A 25,572-nucleotide genomic window follows, 5' to 3' on the forward strand; every position below is an offset into this window, starting at 1 on the left:
GATCCATCCATCCTCTGAATGCTCTAGGTCTCTAGTTTGTGGCTGTAACGTTTCATGAGGCTGTGATTATCCTAGAGGTCACCACAGGTCATTTTATACAGTGAGGTCAATGAAATGTCTCCTATGGGGACTAACATCATCACACAGGAAGTCTCAGCTTTACAGTGATACACAAACCGTGCACTACAAGATGATTCTGAGAACATTTGAGGAGAGAAATAGGCATTAACGTAACATAATATTGATTCATATTTGATCAGCGCTGCTTAGTTTAAACGTTTGGTCAGAGTTCAGAGTGATTGACAGCCGGCTCTCAGAGACGGCAGATGGACAGCAGACATCAGATCAGCTCTTACTGCTTGTTTTCCTCCGGTCTGTGAAATCTTGCAGATGCCGTTAGGAGCACCGGAGGACACAGAGGAACATGATTTTTTTCAGGTTACCTGTTTCATGCACTACTGTCACCATATAGCAACCGTTTTATAAAAATAACTTTTTTTAATCGTATTTGCTCCAATCTCGCCTACTTCAGCTTTAAATAATAAAAAAAATACTTTAATACCTTTTAAGACTTTTTAAGAATCAGGGGAAACCATATTTAAGATGAAAGATTATAGAACAATTCCTCAAAAACAGAATCAACTCACTTTAAACCTACTCATTACCTGAAGATATGAACAAGATGTTTGGACTCACCAGCCGGTCTCACGCCGCTCTGCTGCTTCGTCTGGTTCACTCCTGATCCCGGGACGCTGGCGGGGGTAATAATAACCAACCAAGACCTCCCGTCCTTTAGGTTTACATTTTATTTGACAAGACAATGATCTGTAAAACATGTACAATAGGTTTTCCCCCAAAGCATACAAAATGATAATCGATCAGAGATAAATGAACAAAAAATAAAAAATGAAAGAAAACCCATAACCACTCACAAAAAATATGATTACATCTCCAGTGTGTGTGTGTGTGTGTGTGTGTGTGTTTTTAGCAGTGCCATCATCAATGTCAAACCCATCATGTGTTTGTGTATTTCCCCCCTTTCATCATCCGTTCTGTCAGACAAGAAGTGTGAGAATTGAAAAGCTAAAAATAACATAAAGAAGGCACGTCTGGCTCCGTGATGAAAAGCTGTGATGACAATGGTTGAAAGAGAGAGAACGGAGAGGGAGGAGGGAGGGTGGGGAGAAAGAGGGCAAACGAGGGAGAGGACCGGATTCAGACCGAACAGCGTTATTGAGGACATTCACAGCTTGTGTTTCTGGCATCGAACCCTAACACGGAGCAAAGCACCTTGGCCGAAATGCAACCCTGCAGCTCTCGCAGACGGGACGGACCCGGGAGGACCTCGATGTAACAGCTAATCCATCTGAAATCACTGCAGTTCTCCTCAGTTCTCACCCTCTTGTAACTGTTAACTTTGTTTGGGCGAGCGGCGCCTGTAAACTGACTTGGAGCTAATATTTCTCAGCAATTTCCGTTTTAGTTGGCAGCTTCATGACTGCATTCCTGGTGATGTCAAGATTCTAATTCAAGATACCTCCGAATGAAGCAACTCTATTAAAACGTATAAGGCAAACTGAATGATCCCCCCCAAAATACGACGGCAGAGCTGGAACTCAATACTGAATGCTTGCTGAGTCATTGGTCTCTGATACAATGGGTCCCAATGATTGTCTTTTTCTTTTTGCTCACTCTAGCAGCCGGCTGGCAAACAAGTTTAAACACATTAATGCACAGAAAAAACTAAAAATTCATTCATTTAAATTAACAGACGAGAGCAAAAAAACGCCACATTTAATTCTGCTTCATGACGTTTTTTGTTCTGGCAGGGCTATGAAACATATCATACGTGATTGTCTGACACTGCACCGTATAAGTGAGTCAGAAAGCCATGCACTCTGTCATGATTGTTCCGACTCTTCTCAGAAAACTAGGAGCTTTTATCCCATTGTTCCATGCAGCATGCAGACATTCCCTTTAATCAAAAATAAACAGACACAAAAAGCAAACGTTCACACCGCTAGTTATCCTAGAAGTCCCTGTTTATCCTGCACCGGTCCTGAATCTATACTGTGGTTCAATCCTTAAGTGAACATCAAATAATGCAACTAAACTAACCAACCAATTTCCACACAATAAATCAGTTATGTTATGATGGATAAAATAAAATTGGTAAAACAAAGTTGTGTCTCTTTGAGGATGGATCGAACGTGTAGCAGTATTTCAGTTAGCATACAGCAGGAAATGGTACTTCTATTATAACTACAAATATATAAAAAACAAAAACAAAAAACACCTCGCCACCAAAGCAATATTAACATATGATTGTCATACGGCAGAAAAAATAAAATATTGCATTTTGTGCCAACCTCGTGAAAGCGCTGTTTCTTTTCAGTCCTCTATTTCTCCATCTGCCAACTATCAACTTTATACCTGTTAACAAACTGTTTAGAAATCTGCAGTGTATCCACCACCTGACTATGTGCTTTTATGGGTGATTTTACAACCCGTTCTCACTCCCAACTCGCCAAATAGGCTACGGCAGCTTGGTCAGTGGCCCGAATACGCGTAAAACTACGACACTCCACCTGTAGCGTCAGTTTTGCGTGTGCAGGGCTCCCTCTAGTGGCCATAGTAATCATGACGGGAGTCAAGGAGGTAGTCAGGTGACGTAGTACAAAGACTAAAAAAAGTCTGAAGGGAGGAGGTCGGGGTTAATGGATGGGTCCAACAAACACAGGACTTTCACCCAGGAGACCGCTGCTTGTCTCCTGGGTGAAACCAAAAGTCAACACTGACTTATTGTTACGTAACATACGTACGTACGTAACTGACGTAAGTTTGTAAGTATTTAACTTAAGTCAACGTTGACTTATTTTATTTTACGTAGGTAAGTTAACTTATGTAACATACAACTTACATGTCACGTACGTAACATACTGAACTTACATACGTAACTTAAGTTACGTAACAAACGCACTTATTTTAAACTAAACCATGATCCTTTCCAAAACCTAACCAAGCAGTTTTGTTGCCTAAACCTAACAAAGTAGTAACATAACGTTCTTAAGCTACGATACGTACGTAACATACTTAACTTACGTCATGTAGCATTAACCATGTGTTGAAATCTATCGTACTACCCTGCACATTGAAATATGACGCTAACGGTGTACCCGGTGCGTTAAAAGTGACGTCCTGACCAAGCGTCCATTTTTAATGAGTTGGGATTGAGAAGGTGTTGGATTCTGGAGTGGTTAGCTACATCCTATCGTCCGACTGTCAACGTTACACCTCAGGAAGATTTGTGTGCTGCAAGGTCTCAAGCAAGAGCTCAAGATCAGAAAGGAGAGGAAAGACTGCGTCTCGGTGTGTATTGCACTCTGTGGCCGCGAGAGATGACGATTCCGTGCTGACTGCATTTTTGGGATCAGCGCTAAAGACAAAAACAGAACGCCTGCCGAGCTGTCACACGACAAAAGAAGAAAACTCCCGCTCTCTCAACTTAAATTGGACTTGTGCTCGTGGTGTACGTGAATGTGACAGATGCATTGAGACTGAGATCAAATAATAATAATAAAAAAGAAAACAGCTTTCTTTTTTTTGACATTCAGAAACGTTTTTTTTTTTTTTTTACAAATGGAGATTATTCCGCAAACAGCCTTTGGAAAAGTGTTTCAACAAGCCACCGATCATGCCATGCAGAGTAATATGAACAAGGAGTAAAATCCACACCATTTCTTTTTTTAAATATATTCAAATAAAACATTTTTAGTATTAAGTGACAACCTCAATGTACCTGTGAAAAGTAAAATAGTAATATACACTTTTTTTTTGTTTTTTTAAATCGCTCAATTTGACATTTAACAAACTTCCATCCCCTGTACAGAGGCACTGATAACACCTACACTTGTTTATTTTTTGTTGTGTACACATTTCACCAACAATATATTATTCATCAATATTAGCAATACTATTTACACTGTTTGTTCATCATTTGGTACCATCTGACATCTATGAAGACCAATTTTTGATTCAGCCAGGAGTAGTTGTCGCTCACCTTTTTTTCTTTCTTTTTCTTTTTTTTTTGCTTTAAAGTGGACAATCGGCTAAAAATGCAAAATGCATATTTTCTACATTATGTAAAATGTTCTGCATATATCAGAGTGTGTGACCATTTTAATCTGATAAAATGGCTGTAATGGCAGTATTTTTCTAATACATGCTGAGCATTTTCACACTCTGAAAATACATTCCTCATAATGTTTTCTCAGCCTTATTAGTGTGATTTATTAGATGAGGACTGAATACAAACATTGGTGATTCTGAATGTGTGTGTACATGTAAGAACCCTGTGGTGTGTGTGTGTGTGTGTGCTTCTGCTGTAAACCGAGCTTCATCTCCCCAACACACACACACACACACAGTCTCACCAACTTTTGCAATTATGAATCATGGAATCTTAATCACGTAATGTTGCCAGGTTACGGAGCTTCAAAACGATGTCACTTCCCCTTCGTTAGCGCTAACGAGCACGAGGCTCTCTGACAACATAATAAAGTGGAATGTTTCTTTATTGGACTGTAGCCTGGGCAAGAGTGGGAAAGGCTGTTTGTTTTTTAGAGTTATTGTACTGTAGGAGTCGGTAAATAACTGAAATACTTTCAAACATCTTGAGTGATTAATTGAAGCTGCTCGGAGAGCAGCAGGATTTGGACTTCCTGGGAACAAATTCAGCTGGTATGTAATTCAAATCCAACCAACCGTGGAAGAGGAGTATTTTGAAAGGATTTCAAAGATGGTATTTTCTTTTTTTACTTTCTGTGTAGTACAAGGCTGCAACAGGAGCCGGATGTTTTATCCTTACTTAGAGAGATAAAAATGTTCAAATCACTTTCCACGGCTGTAAACAGAAGAGGCCCAGGACTGGCAGCTTCACATAAAACAATATGTATGTGTATGTGTTGTATGTTCATGGCACAAAATGTTGCATATAATATTTCATACTGCATCCACTGGAAATGCTGCTGTTTTTTTTGGCTGAAATTTAGATCCGCAAGCATGACACAGGAAGAGCGTGGTGCGTTAATTAGCTGAGGGGAGTGTTCCAGTTCACCTACATTGCAACACCTCTCAGCCATGTAATTAACATATTGTAAAAGCCCGCCTCATTGTATGCGATGCACATGATTTCACTGGTTATCTGGCTTCTCAGATATCATGAACTACTGTGTGTTTTTACCAGATATTTGATATGTAATGATGATTAAAAATATGTATGACACGCAAGAGTTACAGAAAATAAAAGTTTGTTACCATTGCTAACATTTCAAATTTGACAAAGTGGCTTCACCAAAAATGAAAACACTGCTCCTCACTCCTGTTTTCATGTGGAGATGCAAAAACATTTTGACCCATTAACACCCACTAAATGTGCCCGGTAGAGAAAATAAACTTGGATGCAAAATGTCACTGTGTGTAGGTTAAAAACTTTCCATGTACAATAGAAGGTGTGGAAACAAGTGTGCTCGCCTTTGCTTTTCATGCAAATTTTAGGTGACCTGGAAACTTGCCCGTACGCCCGATCCAGAGATGTGGTGTGCTCTGGTTGCACACGGCTACACATACATGGCGGGAGATACGAAGCTCTCGCCGCGAGAGATGTTGGCAGCCGGTGGCTCGTGATTGGATGAATCCAAGTCGTTGCCGCGGTGACCGTCGGCGGCGTGGTCTTTGAGCTCGTTGATTTTGTCGTATTTGGCCGAGTCGTCCAGGACCGGGGGTGCGCCGCCGTTCAGGGCTCCGGTGGTCTCATCGTCCAGGTTCTGCGAGATGTCAGACATGTTTATGGGCAGGGGTCAGCAACCTTTACTATCAAGAGAGCCATTTTAGGCAAAATAAATCTGTCTGGAGTCACAAAACATTTGATCATTGTGATGAAGGTAACACAGTTTATAGTCTAAATATATAGTATATAAGTCTAATGCAGTGAGGGCCAAAGAGACAATGTACTACGGAGTATTAGAGCCACATCGAGGGAAAAAAGAGATGAGATTTATAGAATAAAGTTATAATAATATTAGGAGAAAAAAAGTCGTAATATTACGAGAATAAAGTCATAACTTTACCAGAAAAAAATAAAAAATTACTATTTTATAATATTATGACTTTATTCTCAAAATCTCAGATTTATTTTTTTTCCTCAATGTGGCCCTAATACTCCGTCGTACCGTCGTACCATAGACCTACAACAATGATAAATAAAAATGAAAATGTAAACAAAAAAACAGTTCTTCATCCACAGGGAGCCAGTGGAGAGGAGCTAAAGAGCTGCATGTGGCTCCGGAGCCGCAGGTTAAAGACCCGTTTATGGGGAATACAAATCATAATACATTAAATTTAAAGGGCGGGTTCATTATGTATTTATTTTTAGTGGTGATCCTTATGTATTCAAATCTGACCATTCAAATTGTGGTCGAAGTACGTACTGTGTTTCTTAGCATCAAAATGTTATTTTCCGAAGCCCTTCTAAAAACGTTTTCCCACGTGACCTGACGTAGGTGTATTAGTAACTTAGGTGGTCGGCGTGCTCTCAGTTTGGAGAAGCAGACAGGAGTACTGGCACGGAGGCTAAGCAACGTACTGCTGTGGACGCCACGTTAGTTTGGATCTGAAAGTCTCGCGATAACACAAACTAACTAACCGATCGAGGCAGTGATCGACCAGCAACTCCCGTGTTCTGCAAGATAACATTTTTTAATTTATCTGAATGTAGTCTGGTGAAAATATTCTAAATATACTAAACACTTAAACTAATATTGATTTTATTTTTTAGGTGCCCGTCCACAGCCACTTTAACTCGCTGTCAGACCGCACCTTTCCGATGGGGATACTGAAGCCGTTATATCGCTCTCTTCAAAGCCACCAGACTCCATTAACAATAACAGTAATTTTACGTCGCAGAAGACGGGAGCATACATACAACCCCACTTCTATTATTCATAACCTTATTGATTAGCTTGCGTTGGTAACCTACGTTACTTGTTTTTTGCCAACAGCTGAGTGGGCATTTCCATTTAAAAAAAAACAAAAACGTAAAAGAATGCAGATGGACCGGCCCTTTAATGATAGAAATCCAATCACATGAACCCTCACCTGACTGACATAACCCTTACAGGAGAATTATGGGATATAAAGGAAAGGTGCAAACAGATTACCAGTTACCCAACAATACCGTTTTAGTAATTATATACAGCTTAATGTTAATATGATTTGATTGATTGGTACAAAGTACTAACACCATGACGTCCTTACGTCACAGTGTGTAGCTGTCCAAACAGATATGGAGCCCACTGTGACAGAATGGGGCTCAATGTGTCAGTGAGCGAAAGCCGTGCTTTTTGTGTTTGTGTTGTGTTTGTGTTAGTTACCGTGACAGGCTCTCCCCCTGTGGGCTCGTAGTAAACCTCTCCTGGGCTGAGAGGTGCCGTCTCTGTGGCAGTGGGAGGCTCTGACGGCTTGTTCAGCTTCATGCACAGAAAACCACATTAACAGAGGGAAGAGGGAACAAAACAGAAAATAGTAATACAGCCGAGAAGAGAAGGTCTATGTTAACGAGATAAAAGAGATTGGATAAAAGAGATTGGAGTCATGAATAACGACCGTGTAGAAAGACAAAATAACACACTGGTCCAATTTCAAATTCGTAGTTGAACTTATAAGACACCCTCGCTCAGTTCAACAGCGGTTCATATGATATCTTACCAAAAAGTTATTCCTCCTTTTACGTTTGTTTTCCTACAAATGTCCAGCAAAACATGTCAATTTACACTAGTTACATGTTACATGCATACAGTCTTTTCAAAATAGACTTCCATCTTCACAGGAAACAACTTCCTTAGGTTTAGGCAAGAAAGCTACTTAGTTAGGCTTAGGAAAAGATCGACTTGGTTAGGATAAGGTACCATAAATACTTTGTTAGGCTTAGGAAAAGATCGACTTGGTTAGGATAAGGTACCATAAATACTTTGTTAGGCTTAGGAAAAGATCGACTTAGTTAGGATAAGGTACCATAAATACTTTGTTAGGCTTAGGAAAAGATTGACTTGGTTAAGTTTAGGCAACAAAACTATTCAGTTAGGATTAGAAAAAGATCGATTTGGTTTGGATTAGACAACAAAGCTACTTCGTTAGCTTTAGGAAAAGATCGTGGTTTGGTTTAAAATAACCCCGGAAGTGGTTCTACTTAACTACGTCAGTTATGTGACAAATAATTCAACGTTGACTTCTGGTTTCACACCGGACACAAACGCCGGTCTCCTGGGTGAAAGTCTGGTGTTTTCTGACTCACCAATCCACTCTTTTCCCTACGCGGCTTTCACCGCTCTTTATTTTTCCTGCTTCACGATTACGTGAATTACAAACCAATTGATTTTGTGGGATATATACGAATTTAGGTGGTAAATGTTAGCTAATGTTAGCAAACTTTAACTAGCTGTGTAGCATGACATCAACAGGAAAATACACTGATTTCTTCTACCTGTACTCATGTTGAACTTAATTTTAAGACCACAGAGATAAACATAATGATGTTTTTAAAGGGAGAGTTCACCCCCAAATCAAAAATACATATTTATCTTCTTACCTGTAGTGCTATTTATCAATCTAGATTGTTTTGGTGTGAGTTGCCGAGTGTTGGAGATATCGGCTGTAGAGATGTCTGCCTTCTTGCCAGTATAATGGAACCAAACACATTGGAAAAACTCAACAACAATGGCCTGGACCAGTAAAACCATTGCATAATAACCTATGAATAATAACACCTGCAAATGTATCCCTTTCTTTCAGTGTAAAGACGTACAAGAACATTCTGAAAACGTTCACAATTAATGAACAAATCAGGTAAAAACAGACTGCCGTTTCCTCAAACCTGCCAACAATGAATTTATATCAGATGTTCTCAGTTGTCTTGCAAGTTCTTGTATTTTTTTCCATGATGTAGTCTGAGTCAGTGGCAAAGAATATTATATTCTTTGAGCACTGAAAGGTGCGGTGACACACACCAAGCACACTGCCTTCTCATGTACCTCTGTGAAGAAATAGGAACTGGTCCATTTTTCTCGGAAAACCCGACACTTTGTCCACTTTACTCCTTTTTGAAATAATTACATTTTCCACCATGCGGCTCCTGCATGAACAGTAGCCTACGCTTGACAGTGTTGTGTCATGTAGCTGTATACGAAATGGGATCTATGTTAGCGGATCCAGCATGGAGCCTACTAATCTTATTATAGCAGTGCATTTTATTGAAAAATTGTAATTAATGACTTCTCTTCAATTTTCACACTTTGCAAAATCATCCAGAGGGCCGGATTGGATCCTTTTGGCCGTGTGTTTGACACCCCTGCTCTATATAATCCACAGACTTTGTTGTGAGCAGTTTTATGTAGGAACTATTTTCTTTCTACCGAACTACACCTGCCAACCGTATCACCACAACTCACACCAAAACAATCTAGATTGATAACAATCACTACAGGTAAGAGGACAAATATATAGACTGGGGAAAAAAAGTTCGGAAACTTGTGTTTGGTGGAATATTTCTCTGTTGTTACAATGCTAATGGTCATTGTATTTTACATCGTTGGAAAGCCTGTTTATTTACCTTCGCAATGATGTCCAACTTGTAAGGATCATGTATTTGTGGGATGAGCAGCACAGCTGACTATGTGGGGAGCGCCAAAGAAAAATTTGCCAAAATGCTCTGCCAATGGTAAACAGTGTATTCTCATAAGGCTACCAGGAAGCCTGCAATGACTACCCTTCACCATCAGGCCCGTTGGTGCTGGTGTCTACAACACAGACAATGGAACCTGAACATGTGGGGGAATGTCATGTTCAGTAATGAGTCCAGGTTCTGTCTGCCAAAGTTGGATGGCAGGATCAAAGTATGGAGACGACGTGGAGAACGCTATGCTGATTGTTGAACCGATAGAGTAACAGCTTTTTGTGGGGGTAGTGTCATGGTGTGGGGCGGCATCTCCCTCACTGGCAGAGCATTTTTGCAAATTTTTCTTGGGCGCTACCCACATAATCAGCTGTGCTGCTCATCCCACAAATGCATGATCCTTACAAGTTGGACATCATTATGAAGGTAAATAAACAGGCTTTCCAACCATGTAAAATACAATGACCATTAATACTTGACTTAACCTTGCCCTCAAACACTAGAGGTTTGATTTGGACTCAGACGTAACGCTTTATTTGAATCACATTCCACAGATGGTGCTCTCTGAGACACCGTGTAGCCGTCACTGTTGAACCCTGTGAACCACCGTTTCAGCTGGGCATTAACAGGCATTTAGACATCGTTTATACATCGAATCAGCATAAAATTGCAGAGTTTTACTCTCATTACATAATGTGTTATGAGCACAACAAAATGTGATCGAATGATGGCATAAAATGGGGAGGAGGAGGAGGAGGAGGAGGAGGAAAAGAGGGGCGCTCTAATGGAGCTCTTTACAAACAAAGCCTAATTATTTCGACACACATAAGCCAACTCAGATCTCCAATCAATAGCCATTAGCCCCATTATGACTGCCCAAATGGACTGTGTGTGTGTGTGGAATATACAGTAGTCGTGGTGACAATAAAGATTGATTTGATTCATGGCGACCACTCACCATCTCTGTTGAGCTGCCTGCCTTCACAGGGGGAGGGGGCTTGTGCTTGGGGGGGCCCCTGATCGGAGAGAAGACAAAGACAATGCGGTACTGACTGTAGCCCCGTTAAGACATCACATTTCTTTTGTAATAAACAGTTGGGCAACATCCCCATTGTGTTGTTATTCAATCTGGATTCTATTACTCATTAATTTGTCTTTTAATGCAGAATGAAAAACAAGTTAAGTGGGAGGTTTTGTGTGGTTTAAAGGTTTTTGCACTTGCAGTCAGAAGCAGATTTGTATTTGTACTGGCAGAGAAATCTGTTTTAAGAGTAAAGAATGAATGGCCTGAGTGGCGAGTTGAAAGTCTCATTAATATTTTGGCCACTATGGGAACAAAAACATCAGGAGAAGCTGACAGACACACAATCACCACAAACTGCAGGTTCATAACTTGTTTTTGGCCACCTTATTGTTAGAAAATTGCCAATTTAAGACACTAGGAGGGGAATGAACCATTGGGCCACTAATTCAGTCTTATTCTACCATTGAAGTGGCCACACATCAGAGCATCAGCAACGTGTCTGCAACATCCACTAATCAAGCCCGTTTTGGGCCCGATTCCCCCGCCTCCCGACAATCATCAGCAAAGCCCTGATTTGTTGATGATTCTAAACATTATCTTTCCAGATGTTCCCAGTGGTGTGAGGTATGTTAAGAGTGTTTTTTTACATCCCCCAATCAGCTCGGAAGTCCATCCTCAAATATATACTGTTGTGTGAGGGGAACCCCGAGGGCGGCCGATGACGCAGTCACGTGAGAATGAACGACAGCCAATTGAGAACCAATCTGACTGAAGAAGGAAGGACAACCACTAAGGCCGCGGCTAATGCATGAGCTAATGTAAGACGCGAAGCATAACGTAGCAGTAAGATGGAGCTCAGAATGGAGGACCAACTTGTTGATTTGTGGCAACAACACCAGTGTCTCTCATCTGGTCAGAGGTTTAGGGTCCCGAGGTGTAGAACAAAGCGCTACAGGAACAGCTTTGTTCCAGCTTCAATTGTTCATTTAAATAAGTCCTAGCAGCTTTTGCACAGCTTTTTCTCATTTATTGTTTTTTTCTTTGTCCTGATATTTCAGTGTTTTTCTTTTCTTTATATTGTTCTTGTGGCCTTCTCTTTTTGCTGCGTCCTGATCCCAGTAAGCATTTGAGTACTCTTTGTCATGTTTTTGGTATGTCTGTCTCTTGTCTGTGCTCTAACTTATTGTCAATACGGATGTTATTCTCTATTTTTGCTGCAAAACAAATCTACCTACGGGTACAAATAAAGTCACCTGAACCTGAACCTGTTTATTTTACGTGTCTCCATGACTTCTTCCATCCATCCTTCGTCAATCTTCAGTACAAAGTCAAAACTAACATCACTAATTCTTCCTGCCCGTCGTCCACCATGGATGTTTACACTAAAGTCACGTTTGATTTTTGTAGTTTGGATTCTTGTTGTTCATGAATGAATCTTTTAGTGTGTTGTTTTGACTGTTCTGGCCAGATCGTTGCTCTCCACACACTACAGGAACAAAACCGTTACATTTATCATAACATGTCGTTATGTGTGGGCTCGCTCATATTTTCAAAATCTGTTAAGAAAAATCTTTTATTGTGGGCCAGGGTCGGGGTGGGGACGGCATTTTAGGAGACTTCACAGTATAAACTTCAGGTCAGGATTTGTGGCCGAGCTACTGCTGCTGGGTCCCCTCATGACATGTAATATGTTTTAATGAGCCATGGTCCTGGAAGGGGAGATTAATTTTGCTCAGGAGGTTAAATAAGCGATGAAGTGTACGCAAGGGTTGCTAATGAAGACTTACTCTCCGTCCTCCTGGCGCTTGCGGATGTAAAAGATGATGCTGATGATGATGCCAATGAAGGCGAGGGCGCCGAGGATGCCGCCGATAACGGCGCCTGATGACGGGCCCGGGGTGATCTGTCTCTTCTCCTCTGGTATGGGTGAAAGACACCGAGGAAGGGAAACAGAGAGAAAGAGAGAGAGAGAGAATGTTATCACCAATTCATTTAAATTTCATGCCATCGCTTGTGGCACTTTAATGCTGCTCACTTGCAATATTTGGATTTTTATGTGTTTTGCTGCCGGAGTCTGTGTGAGAGAAAATAGTCTGTGGCTGTGTGATTCAGCAGTATTTCATTATGAACCGTAGCCGAGCAAAAATATGTAAACAAACAACACACAAAAAAACTGGAATATGAGTAAAATGAACCGTCACAAAGAAATCCCAAAAGGAATGACAATGTGGAAGTAATCAAAAAGTCAAGTTTCTAGTCAATGTCACCCTGCATGCGTTTTATGGTGCATTGAAGCACAGTCACATAAGCATAAAGAATTCAATATGAGATCTTGTAAAATGAAAGCAGCTCAAAGCTCTGTGTTTGTGCGAGAACACTCGTGGATTGCCATAAATCTTTGCAATGCAGCCTCACATCAGCTGAGTCTCACGCTGACCTCGACATCTCCCTTCAATTAAGAGCCTATTTATGATTTCCGGAGAGCTGCGAGGCATCCAAATTGACTGTAAAAGCATCTCATTACAGTAGTGCTTTTATTTGAAAGAAAAAAATCCGGCTGACAGCAGCTGCACACAACAACCACCGCGGATGGTTCTGCACAATCATCGACTATACCAGGGATTTTGGCAGCAACAACAAAGGGAGGGTTGAATTATTTTCACAGGTTGTTTGGTCCTTTTTTGTCATGAAATCATATTTCATCCCAACCGCTGAAGTAAAAAGCACTCCACTGCGTTTGATACGGAGATGATAAAAGGATAATTACCCCTGCGATTTGCACTCATTTAGCTTTACTACATACATTTAGCTGATGGTTGTATGATTATTCGCCTAAAATGAAGCCAATTTGTTCCGCTGCAAGAAAAAAAAATGTACTGCGGTTGCTGTACATGCAGTAGATTGAGTCTTCCCTTAAATTACAGCTCGTTCAACACGTCAAAATGCAATCGAATACATTTGAAAACACACCTGCATCAAACAAGAACACACTTTTTCTTCATTGTTACAAAGAACTTTTTAATTACTCTGCCAAAAGTGGTATCATCCTCATCCTTTAATGCCTATAGGCCCTTTTCACAGCAGCCATTGCAGCGTGAACACAGGTGTAACCATTAATATTAATTAGGATTAGGCAACAAACTACTTAGTTAGGTTTAGGAAAAGATCAACTTGGTTAGGATTAGGCCACAAACTACTTAGTTAGGTTTAGGAAAAGATCGGTTGGTTAGGCTTAGGCAACAAACTACTTAATTAAGCTTAGGAAAAGATCGTGGTTTCGGTTAAGATAATGCCGGAACTGCCGGAATTTAGGTACGGACATTACGTGACAAATAAATCAACTGTGACTTGTGGTTTCACATGGAACACTAACAACAGACCTGACTATTTCATGAACTGTTGTGCAACTGGGCTGGGAATTGTACATGCTGGCTCACTGGAATGGCTTGGACACACCGAATAGAATGGGACCATTATTCATTTTATCAATTACACATGTGTTTACCCTGCAAGGACATGTCAACATGGCTGCTGTGAAAACAGCCTATTCGTAGGCAATAGAACCACTGGCTTGGAGGGACCAAGAGAAGAAACATCTGGATACAAAACAATCCGATTGCCCCAAATCAAAGAAAAATAGTCCCTATAAGACTGTGAGCAGTGAGGTTTGTGGATTGTTTCCAGAAAGGCAAGTTGCATTTTGAGGCAAAATGTAATTTTTTTTAAATTTTTGATAATTTGATTCTTCCTAAAATACATTTCATTAACCTCCATTGTATTTGTAATGAATAAAAATGATTCATAGCTTGAACATATAGTCAAGTGGGAGAGTTGCTGAAACTATTTTTGATCACAGAGTGAGAAAGACTGTCTGCATTTTCTCCTCCTCGCCAGCAGGTGGTGTTCTGCTCCAAGCCTACATAGTCCTCAAGGAGAAAGAGGATAGATAGATAGATAGATAGATAGATAGATAGATAGAGATCACAGACTGAAGAGGGAACAAGTTTCGATCATGTGTGATCATAAACACATTAGTGAGGAAAGAGGGAGGAAAGAGAATGAAGGAAAGGAGAGAGAAAATGTGAAAACAGAGGAGAGATGGGGGAGGCAGAGAAAGATGGAGGTGAGGAAAGGAGGGAGGTCGGGAGAAGGATGAGGTGAGAAGGGTAAGGGAAGGAAGGAAGGATGGATTCAAGGTGGTGAGAGACAACAGAAGGAATACACAATGACGGCATGGAGAGCCAGATGGAGGGAGGAGGAGGTGGGGGGGGGGCAGAGAATGACATCGGCCTTTCCTCACAGCTGGAGATGCACAAACACACACAGATGCATGTGAATCGAAGCAATCCCTTCCTCCCTCTGTGTGTTTGTGTCGTTGATGTGCGCCATGCGGCGCTATCAAAGTTGAACCCGAGCACTGTTTGCCATCGATGCTCGCGGTCGTGACAATGAGTCGTGGTGCTGCATGAGAAACGCCACGCAGCCCTGATTGGGTCAGAGAATGGAGGTGAAGAGTTGAACGAACCCCCGGAAGAGTAAAGAAAGAGAAGAGACGATGGATTATCTGAAGGTAGATGCAAAAACTGGTGTTAATAATCTCATAGACAACACCTTTCTTTACTCATTACATCCCTAAACATGCAGGAAGCGTCCGCCACTATCCTCATCAAACGCACCTGTTCCTCTTACTGCAGGCAATCCAGAGGAATTAAACTGCTCATTGCAACAATGAGTGCGCTACCATCCACCTGTTTTTTTTGTTTTTTTTATGAGCATGTTGAATTAAAGCTGCAGTGGGTAGAAATGGAGCAAATATGATTCAAAACAAGTTTTATAAAACAGTCACTATATCCTGACAGTAGTGCATGAGACAGGTAATCTGAAAAAAAATCATGTCCCTCTGTGTCCTCCGGTGCTCTTAACGGCATCTGCAAGATTTCACAGACCGCAGGAAAACAAGCAGTAAGAGCTGATCTGGAGTCTGCTGTCCAGCTTCCGTCTATGAGAGCCGGCTGTCAATCACTCGCCGATCAAACGGTAAAACTAGGCACCGCTGATCAAATATGAATTAATATTCTGTTACTGTAATGTCTATTTCTCTCCTCAAATGTTTTCAGAAACATCTTGTAGTGCACGGTTTAGCCGTAAATTGAGAAAGTTTGTGACCCGGCAGCCATGCTGAGATCAAGTTGAGGAAATACCAAGCACCGCCCACCAGCCGGAGCACAGCCAATAGGAACGCTCTCTCTCTCTCTGAAATGACCTGTGATTGGTCAAAGTCTTCCGTCACGAGCTAGATTTCTTAAAGCCTGAAAACAGAGCCATGAGGAGGAGCAGAAGTCTAGTTATCTCTCAGAACACTTGAATTACAACATGCTGAAAGGTTATTATGGATTTTTTGCCCAATGATGCCAAAAAATGGTTGCATACTGAAGCTTTAAGGCAGAAAAAAACCCTGAATAGAAATGCCAGAAATCTGACTAAATGTCTGAATATACCCGCTGGAGTAGTTGGGTTACTGATGAGCAAAAGATGCAATATATTATTTTAATAAATAATGTCATTAAAGGACCAGTTTTTTGTTTCATTTGGACACCCACCCTTACATGGCTCCTCTCCACTACGAAGACTAGAAAAATAAAGAATTAAAAAGGCAGTGAATGCCAGATGGTATGAATGGACACAGAAGAAAAAATAAACTTACATAAGTATGGAAGTTTATTAATTAAAAAGCTTTTGAACGTGCACCAAAAAAAAGAAAGAAAATCAAACCAAGCTGTTTTCACTCTGCATGCCAAGATTACACAGAGCACAGGGTCAGATGTATTTATTTTATTTCAATGTTTTGGGGATATTTATGTTATTAGTAACATGATTATATGGAAATTAAATTTCCAGTAAACAGTCGATATGTAAACAACAAACATGGCCAAAACATTGAGAGTTTATCTTTATAAACTGTCTCATAAATGTTGTATTTTAGTGTATTGTCATTACATTTAGATTATATACTAGGCGAGGATGAAAATCGTATGGTTGAGGAGCTATTCCTGATTCATTTTGGGTAGTTATTTCAGACGTTAAGGCTCGAGGACAATATTAACAAAGTGTTTCAGTTACCTAACTTTAACTACGACTGAACTATAGCTTAGTCTGCCATAACCACATCTGACCATCACCTTAATCTCACCATAGTTGCCATGTACAGATATTGTAGAACACGAACATTTAACAACTGTTAGAATTGGGCATTAGAAAATGTTGCCATTGAACGTAACATTGAGGTTTTGCAGAATTATCCAATTCAAATGTTCTTGTTTGGTGACAGGGTTGTGCAGAGGAGCTATGGTGGAGGACAGCTGATGGAAATCCACACTTTTTTCCAACTTTTGCCAACATTTTGCCAATTAATTTAGAGTTTGGCTGTATTTGAAACTGCCTACTAAATACTACTGACGAACGCAGTATGCAGTATACAGTACATACTGCGTTCCTCAGTAGTATGAAACGGTTAAAGCGATGTCTTTGCAGTATGCTAGACCAGGTTTTAGCCTTTAAACCAGCTCTTAAAGAACTGGACAAAAACTCTTACCACTATTGCAATATTATCGAAAAATACAACTTTGATTTTTTTCTGTTTATGTTATGTTAGTTTACTTTATAAGATACAGCGTCACTGGCCAGCTGACGAGCGAGCTACGCCCGTGGGCGATTCTGGAGCTTTTAAACTCCAAAGGCAGATGAATTTATAATGGAAATTTATGTTGTGATATTAAAACAAACTATCCGTCAACAAGGAAATAAAAGCCCCTCGTCTACAGACCGGTCTCTAGAGAGCTCCAGCCAGCTCGTAGCGGTCTGTGAGAGTAACTGCCCAGCTGGCGAGGTAGCGACCCCGGCAGTTTGTGGAGCTTCTAAACTCCGAAAACATTGGAGCAAATGTTCGATTCGCCATCTGATATTGTAAAACTGTCAATACTCAAAATCTACACAGTTGATTTCTCTCCTCAAAAATGTTCAGAAGTGAATTTAGTGATGAAATAGCTACGAAAAATGTAAAAACAAAATTGCCGTTTTTGGCTGCTGTTGTTGTGAGCGTAGCCTTTACCATTTCAGTGCTTTGCATTGTTGAAAACAGTAGGCAAGTTAGACTGGTCCGATGCCTCATGGAGATTTTTTCCATACGACATCCGGGTATTTTTGGCAAACTGCTTTTGTTCGCATACTGTATACTACATGCTACATTTTGTCTACATCAGTACGCACTACTAGTGATATATATACGGTTTTGATTACAGCCTTTTTTCCACGTCTTGATGGCAGCATACCTACAACAACCTTGCTTCTCGGTTAAAGTTTCAAATCTCCCACATGCAAGTTGCTTTAGTGGTGAGTCAACACACCTACTAACACTTTCTGTCTGTCCCAGGCTCAACACATCCTCATCTGTTGCTACACACACGCGCACGCACACACGCACGCACGCACGCACGCACGCACGCACGCACGCACGCACGCACGCACACACACACACACACACACACACACACACACACACACACACACACACAGACCTCAGAGAACTGCAGCTTTCACTTTCATTCACCTCCATCCATTAGATTCCATCTTTATCTAAAATGCAGCTCGATTTCCTCATTAGCAAGTCGCTGCTGGTTCCTGCTGGAGTTAGTAGAATATTTATATGAATTATCAAACATTTATATTGTTAAATCAATAGCCCGGGCTTCATTTTGTAGCACTGCTTTTTTAGATGTAAAAAACGAGTGGGTGGGAATTGGTTGGCGCTCACAGGCAACACTACAGCAAACCTTCACTCCTGCTTAGCTCTATCTGTTTCCCTGTTTCCGTCCATTGCTCACTCCATCGCCTGGTAGCAAAACACCCCAGATATAATGCTATTATCTAAGTGACACTCATGTGGTGAGAAATTGCTAGTGTATTACATACAATTTAAATGAAATTGAAACAACAATCCCCGTCTAAAGCGCTCCATTGCTCTCTCTTATCAAACGCTCCAGTGTGTGGGCTGTATTAGCCATCAGAGAAACACATAGTGCCCAAGGCCTGCACTTAACTATGTCTCCCTGATACACAGCAGGGAGACAAAAACAAACACATGGCAACAAAATAAAATTAAAAAAATAGATAAAAATAAAACAACCACCGTCTCACACACACGGATACACAGATTCATGCATCATAGAAACACAAGTACTCTATTAAAAGGTTGCTTGTAATGTTCAGGAATATTAAGCTCATTGTTGTTATTCCCACAGCAGACATTACTATTCTACATCACATGTCACAGAATGGGAGACATAAACCTTGAAGAATCGAATCAAATCAAACAAGAGGCAAGGACTCATTTAGGCCACACTGTTATTTACTCCACCAAAAGGGTGGATTTGCGTGAATCATCTACTTAAACCTTGATTATACTCCCGAACGGACGCGCACACAGACAGCTGTGGACACCAAGGACTACGCTACCACTTGTAATGCAGTGGCTGTGTAGACAAGTCCGGACAGGTCTGCGTGGACGTCCACGTACCGGCAACTTGATGTGACCGCCTAGTGAATGCCATTCATTTCTTTAACGCGTTAATGCAATCGACCACGTCATACTAGCTTATCTAGCCTATTTCTTTGACACATTAATATTTCAGAGGTTGTAGCGAGCTCAGTTTCAAAGCTAGTGTGACGATACTAGCATCATATGAAAGTAGAAAACTTAGGGAATCCACTGGTACCAACCACGTCATACTATTTTGTCGCACAGGAGGTTAAATAACGCTCCAAACTTACGCTAAATTTTGGCGAGGAAAAACTTTCATGTCCATTTTCAAAGGTGTCCCTTGACCTCTGACCTCCAGATATGTGAATGTAAATGGGTTCTATGGGTACCCACGAGTCTCCCCTTTACAGACATGCCCACTTTATGATAATCACATGCAGTTTGGGGCAAGTCATAGTCAAGTCAGCACACTGACACACTGACAGCTGTTGTTGCCTGTTGGGCTGCAGTTTGCCATGTTATGATTGGAGCATATTGTTTTATGCTAAATGCAGTACCTGTGAGGGTTTCTGGACAATATCTGTCATTGTTTTGTGTTGTTAATTGATTTCCAATCATAAATATATACATACATTCACATAAAGCAGCATGTTTGTCCACTCCAATGTTGAGAAGAGTATTAAATACTGGTACATTTTGAACAGATAAAAAAATGTGTGATTAATTTGCGATTAAATATTTTAAATATTTTATTTTCAATTGAGCTCATTCATCCATATTCTCATTTGCCACATTGGTTTCCATTTTTTCCACGCCAGACAAAAGAGCTGAAACACCCAATTAAACAATTTGTCTTCTTGACTTGGCATAATAATTTATTGTATAATAGGACGTGTTCCATCCAGTTTCTCCTCTCCAGGCCCGGCGCCACGAGGAGACAGCTCTGTTTGTTGTGTGTGTGTGTGTGTGTGCGTTAGTGCGGTCCCGAGTATCCTACTGAAACGGAGCGCAGAGGAGATTTATAGACAGCTTGCTTTTCATGGTTGTAAATAGAACTTTCGGCCTTAATTCCTTGTGACAGGAAGCAGAATACAGTAAAGAACCAGATAAGTAATTTAGAAACTGGTGACGACACGGCGGACTATAATCATAACAATAACCACTGAAACGATGCCATAAGAGAGAACTGGTGCTGCTGTTCACTCATCCATAAAATGCCATTTTGATAAGAGAGCATTTTCTAAACTTACAGCTGATTGAGTGACTGCCTCAGACTTTCTAAGGTCGTGCCAAATGTTTCCGACAAAAAATTCTCAAGACCTCCGTGAGCTTAAAGAGAGTTTTGCTCCAAACCCCCCGCAGCTGCGTGCCTGAAATGTAGACCGTGATGCAACATGACAGGATATGAATGAACGTTATACCATCAGATTTGCTGCCACACACGCAAAAAACACAAAACAATATTCCCCGTTTTCTCTCCCCGGAACGCACACGCACAGTTGGTCAATGTATAAATAGCAGCTTCAGTGTTGTTGGAGGGAAAGTGGGAAGCAGAAGGGGAGACGAGAAAAGAATGCAAAGATCTGAGAGTCGATGGGAACGGAAACGGAAAGGAGAGGGAGGAAGGAAGGAAGGAAGGAAAACAGAGAGGAGCGTGAAGGTGAAGTAGTGAAGGAGAACTGAGCAGGGGTTGCGGTTCGAGGAGGGAGGGAGGGAGGGATGAGGAGCGATAAACGAGGCAGGGATGAGGAGGAGTAAGGGGGTTGATAGGAGTGTTAGCGGCCTGCGGAAAAGAGAAGGAGATTTTAAAGGTCTAAACTCTCCCGAGGGAGGCCATGAGTGACACTGGAACAACAACTGCCTCTCTTTCTCTCCCTCAGTTTCTCACAATCCGTCTTTCACCTCCTCACTTTTCAGTTTTTCTGATTTTTCACTCTCTCCCCTGATAACCTCCTGATACTGTCTCTCTCTCTCTCTCCCATCATGCTACTTTGCTGCATGTTAACCGCTTCCTTTCTTTCATGCCACTCATGCTCGTCCTTCAGCCCCTCATCACCCTACTGCTGCACTCTGTAGTCTACTTCTCTACGCCTCCAGTTAAGATATAGTCTCTCCAACACTTTGTGTTTTTTCCCTTTTCACAGCCACTCTGTTGCCTTCTATCGCAGAGCGCTGCTCACTTGTTCTCTGTTGTGTCGTGCCAACATGAAAAATGCCCCTGTTGCTTTGTCCTTCCTTTATAAAAACACCTATTTTTCCCAAAGCATGCCCCACTCTCCCCCCTTTCACTTCCAACTCTGACTTACATACAGCGACATTAGTGTGCCCTCTTGCATTTACCGACTCTGAAAAGACAAATTGACTCTTAAGCATTCACAAACACACACAGAGAAAACACAAATCCATAAATACCAGCGAGCGGCGTGTGGCCACCCAGCACTAAAAAGACCACTAAAATTATGAGTGCTCAGAAATGACTGCAATCAGCGAGCAATTATGATGAATAAAAACAGAATGATTGTAATCTTAGAGGCTAAAAGCTTCTTCATTCCTTTCAGCAAGGCACTTCAGAAAAGAGGTACGAAAGCTGGAGAGAGAGAGAGAGAGAAAGAGAGAGAGAGAGAGAGAGAGGAAAAGGTGAGTGGGTGAAAACACAGAAGGAGAGAGAGCTCTATGAAGATCGGCATATTTGAAACGCGCGTGGCACATTCAAGCTGTTTTACTGGTTTTACAACACAGAATCTCTTCTCTGCACTGGTCCCCGGCGGTGGAAATCTTAGTAAGGCAACATACAGGATAAATTGAGTACATATTTTAAACATTTTTTTGCCGGTAGCCTTAGAGGACATTGTTTACCAAAAATCAATCCAATTAGAGGATTTGTTTTATATTTCCCAAAGTTTTAACAGTAATACGGAATTGTAATAGATGTTAGAAGAGTTTTACGTCTACCACGTCTGCAAATACAACCTAACTAAGACGTTTTATTGCCTAAACCTAACCAAGTCGATCTTATCCTAAACCTAACTAAGTAGTTTTGTTACCTAATCCTAACCAGTCGATCTTTTCCTAAATCTAACTAAGTAGTTTTATTGCCTAATCTTAACCAAATCAATCTTTTCCTAAATCTAACTAAGTAGTTTTGTTACCTAAGCCTTACCAAATTGATCTTTTCCTAAACCTAACTAAGTACTTTTCTTGCCTAAACCTAAGGAAGTTGTTTCCAGTGAAGATGGAAGTTCATTTTGAAAAGACCGTATGCATGTAACAAGAGGAAATTGACACGTGTTGCTGGACATTCGTAGGAAAACGAACGAAAGAGAAAGAATAACTTGTAAAATATCATACAAACCGTTGTATGAGAACACGTTACGGAGCAACATGGCATGTAGATATGAAGGGCTCATTCTAAACAAACATAAACACAAAGGATTCTTAGTTTCAGGTGATTAAACACTAATCAAAACATAGTTATAAATATTTTATATATACATATATAATATAAAATCTGCTTGTGTTGTGTCCTTCATGATGTGTTTGACGTAATTGTAAAAGACTGTAAAGCACTTCCTCACAGTCTGAAACAGCTGGTGATGCAGCCAGTGGGTCAGGGTCAATTTTTTTTTTGTTGGTGGTGAGTTTTTCTTTTCTCTGTGGACAAAAGGCAAAATGTGGAGGACATGAAGTTGCATTGAGCGCAGCTCCAGTACAAAGGGGTTTCATGACTGAAATTGTTTTAATGATCTAAAAACATCAATGGTAAATGTCAGGGTTTTGGTATCAGTCCCTTGCTAATGCTGCATTGATCGACCTCCAGACAAAGGGCTGATTGAAGATATTCTGTGTAACCGCGTACACAGAAGAGAGGGGTGAATTTCCCTTCTTATTTTTTAAGAACAATTTTAAAACAAAAGGAAAAAAAAGAAGCCGAAAAGGAAGGATGAGGATCAGAAATGATGTGCCAATCGAGGACGCGCTGGGTGATTGGCTTGGCTGATGAGAACAAGTGGGACGGCGGAAGAATCATAAATAATTTCAAGGCAGCTCCATCACTGTGCACTCAGTGTAATTAGCCTTCAGAGACCAGACAAGAGCCATCCAACCCATGGCTTCTTGGTTACGCTATACGTGGCGGTTTGGAGCAGCCTGCAGAGAAACAAAAACACACGCGCAAAAAAAACACACACAAGACGTGCGCCTACGTGTGTCACTAATAGCGGAGCAGGTCTGATGGGATCTCTAAATGCACTTTAAATGCAATCCCGTTGCACAGTGCAGCTCTCTCTCTCTCTCTCTCTCACACACACACACACACACACACACACACACACAAGCGCAGCGTGACCTTTTTGAGTAAATCTGCCTATCGGTGCTCGCTGTGTTTGTGTGACAGATATCTTTGGATATGCAACACTTCACAACCTTATCTGTAGCCAGAGTTCCCCTTTCATTTTCTGACAGCTCTGTGTGTGAGCCCTTTCTCCCCATATGTCTCTACCCACTTAACAGATTAAAGAGCGCACACACACACACACACACACACACACACACTGTGCTGCTTGCTTCCCCAAATAACATGGAGGGTAGAGGGGGGCGGGGAAGGGGAAGTGAAATGGCATTGCTCTCTAAATGATCCACAGCAAATGAGTTTATCTCAGAGACAGACAGCCCCCAAACCATTCAGGATCAAACTAGGTCATACTCACAGAGAGAGAGAGAGGGAGAGAGAGAGAGAGAGAGAGAGAGACTGGAGGAGAAAACACAAATGAGGAAAAAAAACATAAAGAGGAAGAATCAAAAGAGAGAAAAGGAGAAGTTTTAGGGCGACCCCGGCTGAATTTATCTCCTCCCTTCAATCTCCTCTCTCTCCTCCTCCTCCCCTCCTCTCTCTCTCCTGTGTAAACACAGTGAAGCTGACATTTCGAGTTGTCCCCTCTCTTAAAAAGAGCTGTCACCTACCTAGTCAAATTACATCAGATCACTTGGAGGAGAGGAGCAAAGCGAGGTGCTTCAAAGGGACCAAGACGTGAGGATGTGCTCTGTCTGGAGTGGGAAATCTACTCTTTTAAACAAACAACAAAGGTGAATTGTTTCTTTGTGGTGGCACTTGAGTATTTTAAAAAGGGATAAGGCCACAGTGTGAGTACATACAGCGCAGTATTAGGACTTTGAGTCACATATTTATCAGGGTTCCTACAGCTTAGAGCAAGGTGGATTTAAGACTTGTTTTAATGCCACTCTGAATGAATTTTAAAACCAATTATACAGTTAACAGAATTGAAGAAAAGAAAAACATGAAGTGATACCAATTACTTCGGGTTAGGGCAGGGGTCGGCAACCTTTACTATCAAAAGAGACATTTAAAAAAAGAAATTAACATTTAAAATTACTACTTTATAAAATTACAACTTTCTTTCTCGTAAACCTATGACTTTATTCTTGAAATCTCAGATTTCTTTTTGTCCCTCAATGTGGCCCTAATACTTCGTCGTACCGTCGTACATTAAACCTACAAAAATTATAAATAAAAATGAAAATGTAAACAAAAAACAGTTATTCATTTCCATTTTTAAAAATCCACAGAGAGCCACTGGAGAGGAGCTGAAGAGACGCATGTGGCTCCGGAGCCGCAGGTTACTGACCCCTGGGTTAGGGACACTTTTGCTCTTGTGTTTATTCAACCCTGTCTCACGGGAAGGCGAATAAATACCAGGACATTACATTGACATTCTGCGTGTCGTGAGGACGCATTTCAGCCTTTTTCGCGGGTCATTTATACGCCACGCAAACGTCCGCAATTAGATTTTGGTATGAAAACCACTTAGTTAGGGTAAGGGAAAGCGTCATGGTTGGGTTTAAAATAAGAAAGTAACTGACAAACGTTTCCGTGAACACATACGGAAACAACTACGGAAAACACGTCACAAACATCAATAAAAAACACAACACGTCACTAACGTAACTTACAAAACAAAACCACGGTCAACAACGGTCCAATATCAGATACAATGCCTCAGCGTGTTTTTACCGGCTCATGTCAGCAGGAGTTCCTGACCCTACCCTGAGCTCTTTAAGAAAACAAAGATAAACATCCCTGGGACATAAGGTGGAAAAAAACAAGAACTGTTGGAAGAAGAAATTCAGAGATCTCTCCTCCTCAGACAGCCTGGGGCACTACAGGTGCTGTAGCTGTGAACATTGAACACACGGTGGGTACAGTTTGTAGAAATACACACCAGTTTTAATACAAAGTGAAAACAATAAGCCTTTAACATGTTTAAACCC

The 25,572-nt window shown here is 41.1% G+C and overlaps 1 protein-coding gene across 1 annotated transcript in view; it reads right to left on the reverse strand.

The window, feature by feature from the left end:
• Positions 1 to 791: 791 nt before the first annotated feature.
• Positions 792 to 25,572, reverse strand: part of LOC119503249 (poliovirus receptor homolog) — a 360,163-nt gene continuing 335,382 nt past the window's right edge. Inside the window, exons 7-10 of the mRNA XM_037794930.1 lie at positions 12,539 to 12,668; positions 10,686 to 10,743; positions 7,431 to 7,526; positions 792 to 5,825 (exon numbers count right to left, since the gene is read on the reverse strand). Of these exons, the coding sequence (XP_037650858.1) occupies positions 5,619 to 5,825; positions 7,431 to 7,526; positions 10,686 to 10,743; positions 12,539 to 12,668 (491 nt within the window). The 3' untranslated portion in view covers positions 792 to 5,618. The remainder of the gene's footprint in view (positions 5,826 to 7,430; positions 7,527 to 10,685; positions 10,744 to 12,538; positions 12,669 to 25,572) is intronic.

Source organism: Sebastes umbrosus, chromosome 15 (assembly GCF_015220745.1).
Source record: "Sebastes umbrosus isolate fSebUmb1 chromosome 15, fSebUmb1.pri, whole genome shotgun sequence".
Classification (NCBI taxonomy): domain Eukaryota; kingdom Metazoa; phylum Chordata; class Actinopteri; order Perciformes; family Sebastidae; genus Sebastes; species Sebastes umbrosus.